The following is a 15,033-nucleotide window of genomic DNA, read 5'->3' on the forward strand; positions in this document are numbered from 1 at the left end:
CCGGTCCTGGGCACTCAGCCTGGGCCTTGTCAGTTGCACCTTGACCTTTATCCAGTCCCTCCCTTGGGAGTGAGCACCTCCACCTCATGCTGCCCAAGCCCCTGGGAGGGAAAGCTCCTACCAAAAACGCATAGACTTGGTGGGACGCCCTCCTTGGCGGTGGTGGGCCATTCCCGCCAATGACAAACCAACCCTCCACAGGCGTATCTGCCGGCCACCCGGCCACCAGCCTCCGTGCCCCACGTGAAGAACCAGATGACGGTACAAGCAAGACTGGATGGCATCGAGAACAGTCCATTTTGTGCCCCCCTCCCACCCCCTCTAGAGGAAGGAATTCAAACAAAATCAGACACAAAGCATCTTCCTCTGAGGTAGCGATAATAACACTGCTATATCACAAAGGAGGGATGTCTAAATGTGAGTATTTCTAACTTTTCAGATACTCGGTAAAGATAAATTTGGCCAAGGGCATTCTCTTCAAAGAAACAACTGTGATGTGTCTTTGGTGATACCTGTCCTCCTTAGAGCTTAGAATACTCTCTAGCAGCCTGCCGAGTAGTGTTGGATTTAAATGGACACTTTCTGACCTTTACACTTTACTGCCCAACACTTGGCATCAGTTGGGAGAGTCTGTGCAGAATCTCAGGCCCCGTCCACACCTACTGGGTCGAAATCTGCATTTGAACAAGATCCCAGGCGAACCAAGGGCACAGGATGTTGGAACAGCCCTGATTTAGAGCTCCAAGCAGCATGGTTCCAGAGTCCTTGTGCTTGCGTTCATATAGGCAGTAAGTTAGTAAGAAATATATGTATTTTCGGCTTATGCAGGTACCTTGCGGATGTGCTTTCTTTCTCTGAACCTTCACTCTCCTGGTACCACGTGAGAACTCTTGGGCATACCATACAAAACTCTAAGACGGTTATCAAAGCTTAGGTGTGCAATCTGTCTGGCTATGAGTCTAAGCCCAGATTTAATTTCTGTAACTCTTTACTATGGAGAAGTTGCTAAAAATGTTTCGGTACTAAGTTAACTAATCCACATAAGACCTATGATCTTGGCTGCCTGTCCTAGAACAAAAAGGCAACATCTCAGCAGAGTAAAAAGAACCCGACTTTTAAATTTTGCTTTTTTGGGTCTCAATCTAACAAGAACTGTTGTGGCATCAGATTTTAATAAGATTACCAGAACATTTCTTTAAGCCAAAATTCTTAATAGAAGATTGCCTTTGGTTTAACCCCAAGATAAAAGTAAGCAAAAAAGAGAAGTGAGTAATATGGCCTCAAAAGAGGAAAGGAAAATGAATGTGCTCTAAGATTTAGAACCAAACTTCAGAATTATAGCTACTGTCCTGAAAATTACTTAAACATTGGTTTGACCTTAAAGACACAAATGTGAATACTTGGTACAAGTCAGTCACAGATGTTCTCCCGTGTCTCAATCAGGTGGCCTGGAACCCCCTTTGGGGCACTGAGGGGCCATTTCCTGCATCGCTCCTAGAAAGACAGTGGCTACAGCTTCGGGGCACCTGAGCACCCCAAGAATTAGAGAATAAAGCACCTTAGAATTTAGGTGGGGGGCTTCCCTGGTGGCGCAGCGGTTGAGAGTCCGCCTGCCGATGCAGGGGACGCGGGTTCGTGCCCCGGTCCGGGAAGATCCCACGTGCCACGGAGCGGCTGGGCCCGTGAGCCACGGCCGCTGGGCCTGTGCGTCCGGAGCCTGTGCTCCGCAACGGGAGAGGCCACGGCAGCGAGAGGCCCGCGTACCGCAAAAAAAAAAAAAAAGAAAAGAATTAGTAAGTGGGCATTTCAATGGCCTGTGGCCCTTGCTTCCTGCCCCCCCTGGTCTCAGACAGCAAGGTTCTCAGTCAGCCCAGGGTTAGGTACAGTCTTGGTGGTCAACCTACAAACCTTGGCCACGAGATCTTTCTGGATGGTGAGACCAACGTTCCCCACATACAGATCAATTTCTTACTAAAATGCTTTGTGGATATCACATATCATTGCAATTCTGCTCATCACACTGTGAAACAAACTAGGTAAAGCCAAGGGTTCTTCCCCAAGGATTTCCCAGAAAGAAGCTTCTCACTGCTTTAACTAGTAAGCTCCTTGTTACTTTAACCAGAAAGGAATGAAAACTTCCTAAGTTTTTACCTTTAAGACAAAATCCAGTTTAAAAAACACGCCATCTTTAAAATCCCAAATACTCTTCACTATTTGTTCTACATTTTGCCAGACATCACTGCTTTTCTTAGGCCCTAAATATACCTATACATCTGTATATAAGTTTTTAAATGAATAGACTTTATTTCTTAGAGCAATTTTAGGTTTCTGGAAAAATTAAGGAGGAAAGAACCATTGAGCAGAAAGTAGAGATCCCGCATACACCCTCGCCCCCCTCCCACCCCTCACACACAGCTTGTCTATTAGTAACATCTTGCATAGGTGTGGTGTATTCGTTACAACTGATGAACCAATACTGGTATTAACTCAAGTCCACAGTTTACACTGGGGTTCACCTTTTGTGTTGTTTGTCCTATGGGTCCTGACCGCTGTAAAAGGTCGTGTATCCATGCCTTAGCTATTTTTCAGTTTATTTTATTTCGCTGGAAATAAGAGTTACAGTGAACATGTACAGAGACTGGAAAAGAAACTCTAAATGAAGCAAGAAAGTCTCTGTATGGCAAGAAACTATTCCTCCAAAAATTCTGGTGGTTTCACACCGCCCCGCCCCTGCTCACCTGTTTTGTAAATCGAAGTGTGGCTGGCAATTCAGGGAGCTGTGTTTAAAGACCCAGAGACAGGAAATGTTCCCCGGGGTGGTGACCAGCACTTGCAGCGTGATGGATGCAGTCACGTCCACCTCCACGGTGGCCGCTTCGTAGACGGCCTCCGTGCTCTCGGGCCTCAAGGCACAGCCCAGGTCTTCCCGGGATTCTGATGCCTACGTCAGAGACGAAATCATGTGAATTTACTACAAGTGCATGTTTAATGCATCTTCTTTTTAGCTGGAACCTTTATCAAATAAACACATGTTGACACATGGCACACAACAGCCAAGCACATCATAACCCACCGAGGATCATACGTCTGACCAAAATGCCTATAAATTACAAGTCTCTAAAGGAAAGACAGATAATTTTAGGCTGCATTTCTAAAATGTGTTATAGACTGCTTTGGATTGAATTGTGTTCCCCCCAAATTCCTTTTTTTTTTTTTTTTTTTTGGCCGTGCCATGTGGCGTGTGGGATCTCAGCTCCCTGACCAGGAATCGAACCCGTGCCCCTTGCAGTGGGGGCGCGGAGTCCTAGCCACTGGACCACCAGGGAAGTCCCCCAAATTCATGTGTTGAAGTCCTAACCCCCAGCACCCCAGAATGTGACCTAATTCAGAACCGGGCCTTTACAGAGGTGATCTAGTCAAAATGAGGCCATCAGGGTGGGTTCTAATCTTATGACTGATGTCCTTATAAGGAGAGGAAATTTGGAGAAGACAAGCACACAGGGAGAACGCCCTGTGAACATAAAGATGGCCATGCAAGCCAAGGAGAAAGGCCTGGGACAGATCCTTCCCTCACAGCCTCAGAAGGAACCAAGCCTGACGACATCTAGATTTTAGACTTCTAGCCTCCAGAACTATGAAACAGTGAATTCCTGTGGTTTAACTCACCCAGTCTGAGACTTTGTTATGGCAGCCCTCACAACCACAAACTAATATACAGATAATAATCATAAAATTAAAATACATAGGTAGAGGGAACTCCGTGGTGTCCAGTGGTTAGGACTCCGTGTTTTCACTGCTGGGGGCCCGGGTTCGATCCCTGGTCAGGGAACTAAGATTCCACAAGCCGCGTGGCTCGGCCAAAGAAAAACAAAAAAGGAATACATGGGTATATGTTTTTGTGATTATTGGTGTGCAGGTAGGCATCTACATAGTAATAGTACATTAGTATCTGTGTTAGAGAGAACTTAAAAACGAAAACATTGGGTTGGCCAAAAAGTTCGTTCAGGTTTTTCTGTAAGCTGTTACAGACAAACCCACACACACTCTGTGGCCAGCCCAGTATGTTCTGGGCAGACATCCCCATAGGTTCATTGCCACCATCACACCCCTTGCCTGCTTTAAATAACTGAGATATATTGAGAGGATGGTGTGCTAGCAACTTCTGCTGCTGAACTCCTCACCTCCTACCCCCCGACACATAGTGTAGCACTCACACGTGTGTCCACGCACACACACACACAAGCTTCTGCAGGTGAAGAGCAGGGTAGAGTAGCTCTTCTGCTACTGACCGTGAGCCATATTTCTGATTTTATTTGTTCATTTCTTCAGTTAGTAGCTGGTGAGTTATTTGGTCAATATCTGATAAGTGCTAGACCACTTGCTGGGTGCAATGGGACTAAGGGAAAAAAGACACTGACCTTGTCCTTGAGTTTTCACTCTAATAGGAAGAAATAACTAAAAGTGAAATATGATGTGCCCCATAAACAGATACCGACTACTCTGAAAGGTGCATTTAAGTGCTCTGGACCTTCTGAGGAGAGAGAGGTGACTTCTAGTCTGGGACAGTGGGGGTGGGAATGCTTCACTGGAGTACAGCAATTGAGCTGGATCTTAAAAGAGGGACATAAAGTAAAAACAAACAGGGACTTCCCTGGTGGCACAGTGGTTAAGAATCCGCCTGCCAATACAGGGGACACGGGTTCGAGCCCTGGTCCGGGAGGATCCCACGTGCCGCGGAGCAACTAAGTCCGTGTGCCACAATTACTGAGCCTGTGCGCTAGAGCCCTCGAGCCACAACTACTGAGCCCGCGTGCTGCAAGTACTGAAGCCCATGCACTCTAGGCCCCGTGCTCCACAACAAGAGAAGCCACTGCAATGAGAAGCCTGTGCACCGTAATGAAGAGTGGCCCCCGCTCACCACAACTAGAGGAAGCCCGAGTGCAGCAACAAAGACCTAATACAGCCAAAAATAAATAAATTTTTTTAAAAATTGAGTTATTAAAAAAAAGTAAAAACAAACAAAAACCTGACATGCTAGAAGAAAATATTTGCAATGCGTATTACAGATAAAGGAAATAAAGGGCTAATATCCCTAATATGTAAATAATTTTTTTAGGGAATTTCCTGGCAGTCCAGTGCTAGGACTAAGACACTAAGACTTTTAAATGTCATAGCAAATAATATTAAATTTTTTCTTGCCTGCACAAGGATACTATGTATGCAAAATGCCTTAATTATTAATAAGTCAATGTGTTATGACACCAATATCTGTTAAAAAGTTAAACCAACCATATTTCTGGCATAAAAAAGAATCATGTATTAAATCAGGAGTTTTAGGGTAATTCCCTGGCAGTCCAGGGAACTGAACTTTGCCCTTTCACTGCCAAGGGCATGGGTTTGATCCCTGGTCCAGGAACTAAGATCCCGCAAGCCAAGTGGCATGGCCAAAAAAAAAAATCAGGAGTTTTACATGCATGTAGAAGGTTGTTATTGACGCCTATTTCACACTGCTTAAAATTTGAGAATACTTTCAATATCTCTGATTTGGGGAGGGATGTGGGGGGGGGTCCAGGATATCATGGCACGTGTCTATGTATTATACTTACGTTAAAGAAAACAGAGTGACTATATATCTGTATGAATCCTTAACTGGATAAAAGCCACAGAACTGGCTCATTTATGTTCACTTTTTATTGTATATGGACTTTTAATATTTTCAGTCCTCCATCGTTTAAGCTTCCTTCATTTGAGTGAATAGCTAGGCTGTGATACATGAACAGCACGAAGAAGAGTAAGGACAAACAAGGTTGGAACGTGAAGGCGTCAGAGCCAGATTATGGAGCCATGTGCATGTCCCCTGAAGCCGTGGGAAGACCAAGCCAGGCCGTAAAGGACGTAGCCCTGCTTCAGGAAGACCCCTGTGGCAGCCCCACCTGAGCTGAACTGTAGAAGGAAGAAGCCACTTATGATATTATTGTGACGATGAGGGCTGGAATGAGGGAAGTGGCAGGGGGACGAGGGAACATGAGGTGGTTATAGGAGAAAGGAAAGGAAAGAAAGGAAATTGACAAGACTCAGGAACGGACTGAATGTGAGGGCAGAGGAAGCAGTCCAAAAGGAGGCCGAGCTTTCAAGCCTAGGAGCTAGACAGGGCCACAAACAGAAATCCATTCAAACGAGAAGATGCTTGGGGAAATAGAAATGAAATAAATTATACAGGGGGGTCTTAACGAGCAAATGGAAAAATCTACTTGTCTAAATCCAGGAGACAGTTGGAAATCAGGGATTCAGGCTTGAGAGAGAAGCCTGGCTTGTTTTTAAGGAGAAAGGGAAATTCCTGCTTCTTACTCATGCTAGTGTCACTGTCCATGCTGAATGTAAACCCAAAGAGAACAAGGCTCTTGATGGAATGGAGTGCCAGGTAGCAATGAGTACAGACGCTCATCTGTGCCAGATATGGGTACATAGTATCCTTAAATACATAAAGAAGAAAAGCCCATAAGCCATGGCAGGTGTCTATAGCTTACAAGGTATGGTCTCTAGAGGAAACAGCTAAAGTTGTCATTTTAATATTACTTTACCAAGGGATTCGATGCTGATGTCCCCACTGATGAATCATTGTTTCTATGGTTGATTAAAACACACTTGATCACAGGCAGATCTTGATTTGTGATAGTCTCAAATATCATGGCGGAAAAAACAACTGTAAAACAAAAGAAAGACAATGATGTTGATCCATGCACACCTTCAAAAGAAAATATGTGTTTGTCATACAACAGACCAAAATGTAATCAAGGGAAAGTGGCCAACAGGAAAGTCTGCAGGAAATATAATTTCATAAAAGGTAAGTCTTACTATCAATCAGGAGCGGAGGTCCTTAGAACAGTGTTTTCCAAGGGGACTTGCTGCATGATGGAAATATTCCTTAGCGCGGTTCAGTAGGGCGGTCCTTAGCTGCATTTAGCATTAAGCATTTGAAGTGAGGCTAGTGCAGCTGAGGAACTGATTATTTGTATACCAGCCATTTTTTCTTCTTTATGGTTTCATGGTGCATGTAAACATTATGTTTACGCTACATTGTCGTCTGGTAAGTGTGCAATAGCATTATACCTAAGAAAACAATGTACGTCCCTTAAACAAAAAATACACTCTGGCTAAAAAATGCTAACCATCATCTGAGCCTTCAGTGAATTGTAGTAATAACATCAAAGATCACTGATCACAGACCACCATATCAAATATAATAATAATTTAAATAATTATTGAATAATTGAAATATTGTGAGAATTACCAATGTGACACAGAGACACAAAGTAAGCAAATACTTTTGGGAAAATGGCGCCGACAGACTCACTCGAGGCAGGGTTTTTTTCACAACACTTCAGTTTATAAAGAAATGCAATATCCGCGAAGCACAATATAGTGAAATGCAGTAAAACAAGGTATGCCTATTCTCAGCCGTTCATTCCCTTTAATTGCTGGGGAGTAGTCCATTATATAGATATAACACATTTCAATTCACCCACCTGTTGATAGAATTTGGATTGTTTCTACTTTGGGGATCTTACAAATAAAGTTGCTATGAACACTGGTATAAAAGTCGTGGTTTGGATGCATGAGTTCATGCTCCTTGAATAAATACCAAGGAGTAGAATACCTCGCTCATATGGGAGGTGTCCGTGTCACTTTTTAAGAAAGTGCCAACTGTTCTCCAAAGAGGGTGTATCACTTTACATTCCTATTGGCAGTGCGTGAGAATTCGTTGTGCCATGTCCTCGCCAATGCTTGGTAGGATGAGAATTTTTAATTTTAGCCATTCCAAGAGGCATTATATCTCATCGTGGTTTTAATTTGCATTTGCATCCTTTCAGATGCTTGTATGACATCCTATATATTCTTTGGTGGTATGTCTGTTGCATCTTTTGTCTTTTAAAATTGGGTTGTTGGGCTTCCCTGGTGGCGCAGTGCTTGAGAGTCCACCTGCCGATGCAGGGGACGCGGGTTCGTGCCCCGGTCCGGGAGGATCCCACGTGCCGCGGAGCGGCTGGGCCCGTGAGCCGTGGCCGCTGAGCCTGCGCGTCCGGAGCCTGTGCTCCGCAACGGGAGAGGCCACAGCAGTGAGAAGCCCGCGTACCGCAAAAAAAAAAAAAAAAAAAAAAGGGGGTTGTTTATCTTCTTATTATTGAGTTTTGAGAGTCGCCCCGCCCCAGTTTCATTGAGATATTGTTGATATATAACATTGTATTAGATTCAGGTGTACCACATCACAATTAGATATATGTATTTATTGTAATACAAGTACCACGATAAGTTCAGTTAATATCCATCAACTCACACAGTTACTATAGTTTTTTTCCTGTGATGAGAACTTTGAAGATCTACTCTCGAGATGTGGATGGACCTAGAGTCTGTCATACAGAGGGAAGTAAGCCAGAAAGAGAAAAACAAATATCATATATTAATGCATATATGTGGAATCTAGAAAAACGGTACAGAAGAACCTATTTGCAGGGCAGGAATAGAGACGTAGATGTAGAGAACGGACGTGTGGACACAGCGGGGAAGGGGAGGGTGAGATGAACTGGGAGATCAGGAGTGACATAAATACGCTACCATGTGTAAAATAGACAGCCAGCAGGAACCTGCTATAAAGCACAGGAAGCTTAGGTCGGTGCTCAGGGACGACCTAGATGGGTGGCACGGGCGGGGGGTGGGTGGGAGGGACGTCCAAGGGGGAGGGGATATAGGTATACATAGAGCTGATTCACTTCATTGCACAGCAGAAACTCACACAACATTGTAAAGCAGTTATACTCCAATAAAAGAAAAATAAACAAATAATTAAATAAAGATCTCTCTTAGCAACTTTCAAATATCCAATAGGGTCCAGGTAGCCCCCGCTTTTCGAAAGTTCACTTTATGCCATTCACTTTTACAGAAGACCTGCGTTAGCACTTGTTTTCACTAATGGAAAGAAATCTGAAGAGGAGTTTTGCTTTTATGAAAAAAGGTGAAAATCAAAAATAGCATCAGAGTTTGTTTGGTAGCGAGCTCTTATAGGGGTGGCTTGAACCCCAAGCAAGGAGAGTGGAACAGCCAAGCTCTTTCCCCAGAAACTACGCTCAGCAGCTCACCATCAAGCCATCATAGCTTTGTACGGTGCCTGTGAGCATCTGTGCTCTATCTCCATTTGTTCTGTGTATCTGTTTGCAAGATGTGTCCCTAAGGGAACAGCTTCTTCACTTTACACCATCTGGGCTTACAAAAGGTGTCACAGGAATGCGCTGTTTTCAGATAGTGGGGAAAGCTGTATTGGTAACTATAGTCACCATCTTGGACATTACTTATTTATTGTATTACTTATTTATTTATTACTTATTTATCTTATAACTGGAAGTCTGTACCATCTGACCACCTTCACTCATTTCTCCCACTCCCTACCCGCACCTCTGGCAAACACCAGTCTCTTCTCTGTTTCTGAGTTTGGTTTTTTTTTTTTTTCAAATTCCACATAGAAGTGAGATTATACAGAATTTGCCTGACTTATTTCACCCAGCGTAATGCCCTCAAAGTGCATCCATGTCGTCACAGATGGCAGGATTTATTTCTTTTTTATGGTTGCATAATATTGTATATATACAGTTGACCCTTGGACAATGTGGGTTTGAACTACACAGGTCCACTTACACATGGATTTTGTTCGGTAAATATTTGGAAACATTTTTGGAGATTTGTGACAATTTGAAAAACCTCACAGACGAACTGCATAGCCTAAAAATACTGAAAAATAAGAAAAAGTTAGGTATGCCATGAATGCATAAAATATATGGGGCCTCATTGTACATCGGGCACACCATCTTGGATTCATCAACAGATTTATGATCGGGACCGCCCGTACCTGTAAAGCTGCTAACTAGCCTTGAAGGGAAAAGAGAAACTCAAGCTGTCTTTTGGTTGTACAAGAAGGTCTGGACAATGGGGAACTTTTTCTGGATTGGTTTCATCGATGCTTTGTCCCTGAAGACAAAAAGTACCTGGCCCGTAAGGGCAAGGTTCTTTTGATACTGGATAATGCCCCTAGCCACCCAGAGCCCCATGAGTTCAACACTGAAGGCGCTGAAGTAGCCTACTTGCCCCCAAACATCTAATCAGCCTCTGGATTGGGGGGGTGGGTCATAAGGACCTTTAAGGCTCATTACACACAGTACTCTATGGAAAGGACTGTCAACGCTATGGAAGAGAACACCAACAGAGAGAGGACATCATGGAAGTCTGGAAGGACTGCACCACTGAAAATGCCATCACTGTTGGAGAAAAAGCCATGAGAGCCATCAAGCCTGAAACAATAAATTCCTACTAGAGAAAACTGTGTCTAGATGTTGTGTATCTGACTTTACAACAGAGCCAACCGAGGAGATCATGAAAGAGATGTGGATATGGCAAGACAGGTGGGAGGTGAAGGGTTTCAAGATATGGATCTTGGAGAAATTCAAGAGCTAATAGGCACCATGCCCGAGGAATTCCCAGAAGAGGATCTGATGGAGATGAGCACTTCCAAAACCAGAGCCACGCGATGAGGAAGAAGACACAGAAGAAGCAGTGATAGAAACCAAATTGACATGGAACAATCTGGCAGAAGAGTTCCAATTATTCAACACTGCTTTTGACTTCTTTTATGACATGGATCCTTCTATGATACAAGCACTGAAACTAAAGCAAATGGTGGAAGAAGGGTTGGCACCATATAGAAACCTTTTTAGAGACAAGAAGCAAAAAAGTCACAGATAAATTACGATGTATTTCTGTAAAATTACACCAAGGGAGCCTACCTCTCCTGGCTCTGCTACTCCTGAAACGGCAAGACCAACCTCTCCTCCTCTCTCTCCTCCTCAGCCTACTCAACGTGAAGATGACAAGGATGAAGACCTTTATGATGATCTACTTCTACTCAATGAATAGTAAATCATCATGTCCTACAGTTAATAAACTTATCTCCTGTGTATGTGTGTATCTTCGTGTGAACATCTAACTGTATGAGATGTTTTTGTGTCACCATGATCATCATCACCTACGTATTCATCATGTCGACCAGGGGTCCCCAACCTTATTGGCACCAGGGACCAGTTTCGTGGAAGACAATTCTTCCATGGACCAGGGGCAGGGTGGGGGGAGGGGAGGGATGGTTTAGGGATAATTTGAGCACGTTACATTTATTGTGCATTACATTGTAATATATAATGAAATAATTATACAACTCACCATAATGCAGAATGAGTGGGAGCCCTGAGCTTGTTCTCACTTGCGGCTCACTGATAGGGTTGGTTTTTTTGTGTGTGTGGTACTCGGGCCTCTCACTGTTGTGGCCTCTCCCGTCGCGGAGCACAGGCTCCGGACGCGCAGGCTCAGCGGCCATGGCTCACGGGCCCAGCCGCTCCGCGGCACGTGGGATCTTCCCAGACCGGGGCACGAACCCGTGTCCCCTGCATCGGCAGGCGGACTCTCAACCACTGCGCCACCAGGGAAGCCCTCACTGATAGGGTTTTGATATGAGTCTGCAAGCCATTGATTTATGATGGTCTCTGTGCAGTCAAGCCTCTCCGCTAATGATCATCTGTATTTGCAGCCACTCCCCAGCGCCAGCATCACCACCTCAGCTCCACCTCAGATCATCAGGCATTCGATTCTCGTAAGGAGCGAGCAACCTAGATTCCTCGCAGGCACAGTTCACGCTGGGGTTGCGGTTCCCGCTCCTATGATAATCCAATGCTGCTGCCTATTTGACAGGAGGCGGAGCTCAGGCAGTAATACGAGCGATGGGGAGCGGCTGTAAATGCAGATGAAGCTTCGCTCACTTGCCCGCCGCTCACTTGCCCGCCGCTCACTTGCCCGCCGCTCACTTCCTGCCGTGCGGCCTGGTTCCTGCTGTGCGGCCCAGGGTTGAGGACCCCTGGTGTTAGACCATTGTGTGCAAGACTTGTATTGAAGTGGCTAGCCTATACTTATGTAGGCATAAGGTGAGTGATATTTAATATAAAATTAATAATGTTTAGTTTTCTTACTGTTTTATAATTTTGCTTTCAAAGAATTACATTACCATACTGTCTGCCTCTCTACTGTAATTGGAGAAATTGCATATCGGTCTGTCACCACAGGTAAGTGGTTTTGTAAAAAAAATAACAATTTTTCTGACATTGTATCATGAACATGACTGTAATGCTGTATGCCATAAAATTTTTATAACAATTCATTCATTAATATATAGGCTAGGGACTTCCCTGGTGGAGCAGTAGTTAAGACGCCACGCTCCCAATGCAGGGGGTCTGGGTTCGATCCCTGGTCAGGGAACTAGATCCCACATGCATGCCACAACTAAGAGTTTGCATGCCGCAGCTAAGGAGCCGGCGAACCGCAACTAGGGAGCCCACCTGCCACAACTAAGACCCAGTGCGGCCAAATAAATAAATAAATATTTTTTAAAATTATAAAAGTATATATATAAATAGACTAGGCTAACATGAAGAGCAATCATATCACTTAACACTAAGCTATCATAAAGCAGTCATATTGTTGCTTCTTCATTATCAGTGCAGGAATCATTATAAGTAAATACGAATTTCTTTTTCATTATTATTATTATTATTATTATTTTGGCTCACCACATGGTTTGCAGGATCTTAGTTCCCTGACCAGGGATTGAACTCAGGCCCATGGCAGTGACAGCATCAAGTCCTAACCACTGGACTGCCAGGGACTTCCCCATCTTCTCATTTTTGATGTGTAGTGTTAGTAATACGTATAACACCTACAGTGTTTTGTAACATGTGAGACAATATTGACGTAGGTGCTGACAGATGATTCATCATGTAAATAGGCAATGGAAACTTACAGCATTGACAAATACAGTATAGTACTGTAAATGTATTTTATTTTACTTATAATTTTCTTAATAGCATTTTCTTTATTCTAAGTTTACTTTATTGTAAGAATACCATATGTAATACATATAACATACAAAATATGTGTTAATGAACCGTTTATGTTATCAGTAAGGCTTCTGGTTAACAGTAGGCTATTAGCAGTTAAGTTTTGGGGGAGACAAAAGTTACACTAGGATTTTCAACTGCACGGGGAGTTGGTGCCCCTAACCTCCACGTTGTTGAAAGGTCAACTGTATACATCATATTTTCTTTATTCAGTCATCCATCAATGGACACTTAAGTTGTTTTCACGTCTTGGTTACTGTAAACAATGCTGCAATAAACATGGGGCTGCAGACATCTCTTTGAGATAGTGATTTTGTTTCCTTCAGATATACACCCAGAAGTAGAATTCCTGGATTATATGGTAGTGCTATTTTTAATTTTTTGAGGAACCTCTATACTGATTTCCATAGTAGCCATACCGTTTTATATTCCCTTCAACAGTGCACAGGGATTCCCTTTTGTCCACATCCTCACCAACACTTATTATCTTTTGTCTTTTTAACGACAGTCATTCTAACAGGAGTGAGGTAATACCTCATTGTGGTTGGTTGGTTGTGTTTTTTTGGCCATGTGGCATGTAGGGTCCTAGTTCCACAACCAGGGATTGAACCTGTGCCCTTGGCAGTGAAAGTGTGGAGTCCTAACCACTGGATGGCCAGCAAATTCCCTCATTGTGGGTTTGATTTACATTTCACTGATGATCAGTGATGTTGAGTGCCTTTCATCTACCTGTTGGTCATTTGAGGGTCTTCTAAAACAAACGTCTGTCCACTTCCTCTGTACATTTTTTAACCAGATTATTTGGGTCTCTTTTTGCTATTGAGTTGTATGAGTTCTTTATATATTTTGGATACATGATTTGTGAATATTTCCTCCTATTCCATTGGTTGCCTTTTCATTTTGTTGACAGTTTCCTTGGCTGTGCAAAAACTTTCAGTTTGATGTGGTCCCATTTAGTGTCTTTTCTGTGCCATACAAATTTTAGGTTTTTTTTTTCTATTTCTGTGAAAAATGCCATTTGAATTTTGATAGAGATTGCCTTGCATCTATATATTGCTTTAAATGATATGGACATTTTAACAATATTAGTTCTTTCAATCCATGAAGACATAAATTCTTTCCATTTATTTGTATCTTAGTCATTTTCTTTCATCAATGTCTCATACTTTTCAGTGTAGAGATTTTTCTCCTCCTTGGTTATATTTATTCCTAGGTATTTTATTCTTTATGATGCAATTATAAATGGGATTGTTTTCTTTTTCTCATAGTTTATTGTTAGAACCACAAAGATTCTAACAACCACAGAATAGAACCACAACTGATTTTTTTATATTGATTTTGTATCCTACAACTTTACTGAATTTGTTGATTAGTTCTAACAGGTTTTTGTGGAGTCTTTACAGTTTTCTATCTATAATATCATGTTATATGCAAATAGAGGCAGGTTTATTCCTTTCTTTCTGATTTGGATGTCTTTTATTTATTTTTCTTGCCTCATTGCTCTGGCTAGGACTTCCAGTACTATGTTGAATAATGGTAGCAAAAGTCGGCATCCTTGTCTTGTTCCTGATCTTAGAGGAGAAGCTTTCAGCTTTCACCATTGAGTATGATGTTAGCTGTGAACTTTTTATATATGGCCTTATTATGTTGAGATACATTCCCTCTATACCCACTTTGTTGAGAGTTTTTGTCATAAGTGTATATTGAATTTTATCAAATGCTTTTTTTGGCATCTCTTGAGATGATCATATAATTTTTGTCCTTCATTTTGTTAATGTGGTGTATCATATTGACTGATTTGCAGATGATGAGCCATCCTTGCATTTGTGGAATAAAACCCACTTGATGATGGTATATGATCCTTTTAATGTATTGTTGAATTTAGATTGCTAACATTTCCTTGAGGATTTTTGCATCTATGTTCATCAGGGATATTGGCCTGTAATATTCTTTTCTTGTAGTGTTCTTTTCTGGTTTTGGTGTTAGGGTAATGCTGACCTCATAAGATGAGTTTGGAAGTGTTCCCACCTCTTCTATTTTTTAGAAGAGT

General features: G+C 42.7%; 1 protein-coding gene across 10 annotated transcripts in view; it reads right to left on the minus strand.

Moving 5' to 3' along the window:
* Window positions 1–15,033, minus strand: part of FLT3 (fms related receptor tyrosine kinase 3) — a 117,495-nt gene that overhangs the window by 49,608 nt on the left and 52,854 nt on the right. For all 10 annotated transcript variants that reach the window (XM_067016908.1, XM_067016907.1, XM_067016911.1 and 7 more), the window contains 2 exons: window positions 6,582–6,703; window positions 2,739–2,941 (listed from right to left, as the gene is read on the minus strand). In XM_067016908.1, coding sequence (XP_066873009.1) covers window positions 2,739–2,941; window positions 6,582–6,703 — 325 coding nt within the window. The remainder of the gene's footprint in view (window positions 1–2,738; window positions 2,942–6,581; window positions 6,704–15,033) is intronic.

This window comes from Kogia breviceps, chromosome 16 (assembly GCF_026419965.1).
Source record: "Kogia breviceps isolate mKogBre1 chromosome 16, mKogBre1 haplotype 1, whole genome shotgun sequence".
Taxonomy (NCBI): Eukaryota; Metazoa; Chordata; class Mammalia; order Artiodactyla; family Physeteridae; genus Kogia; species Kogia breviceps.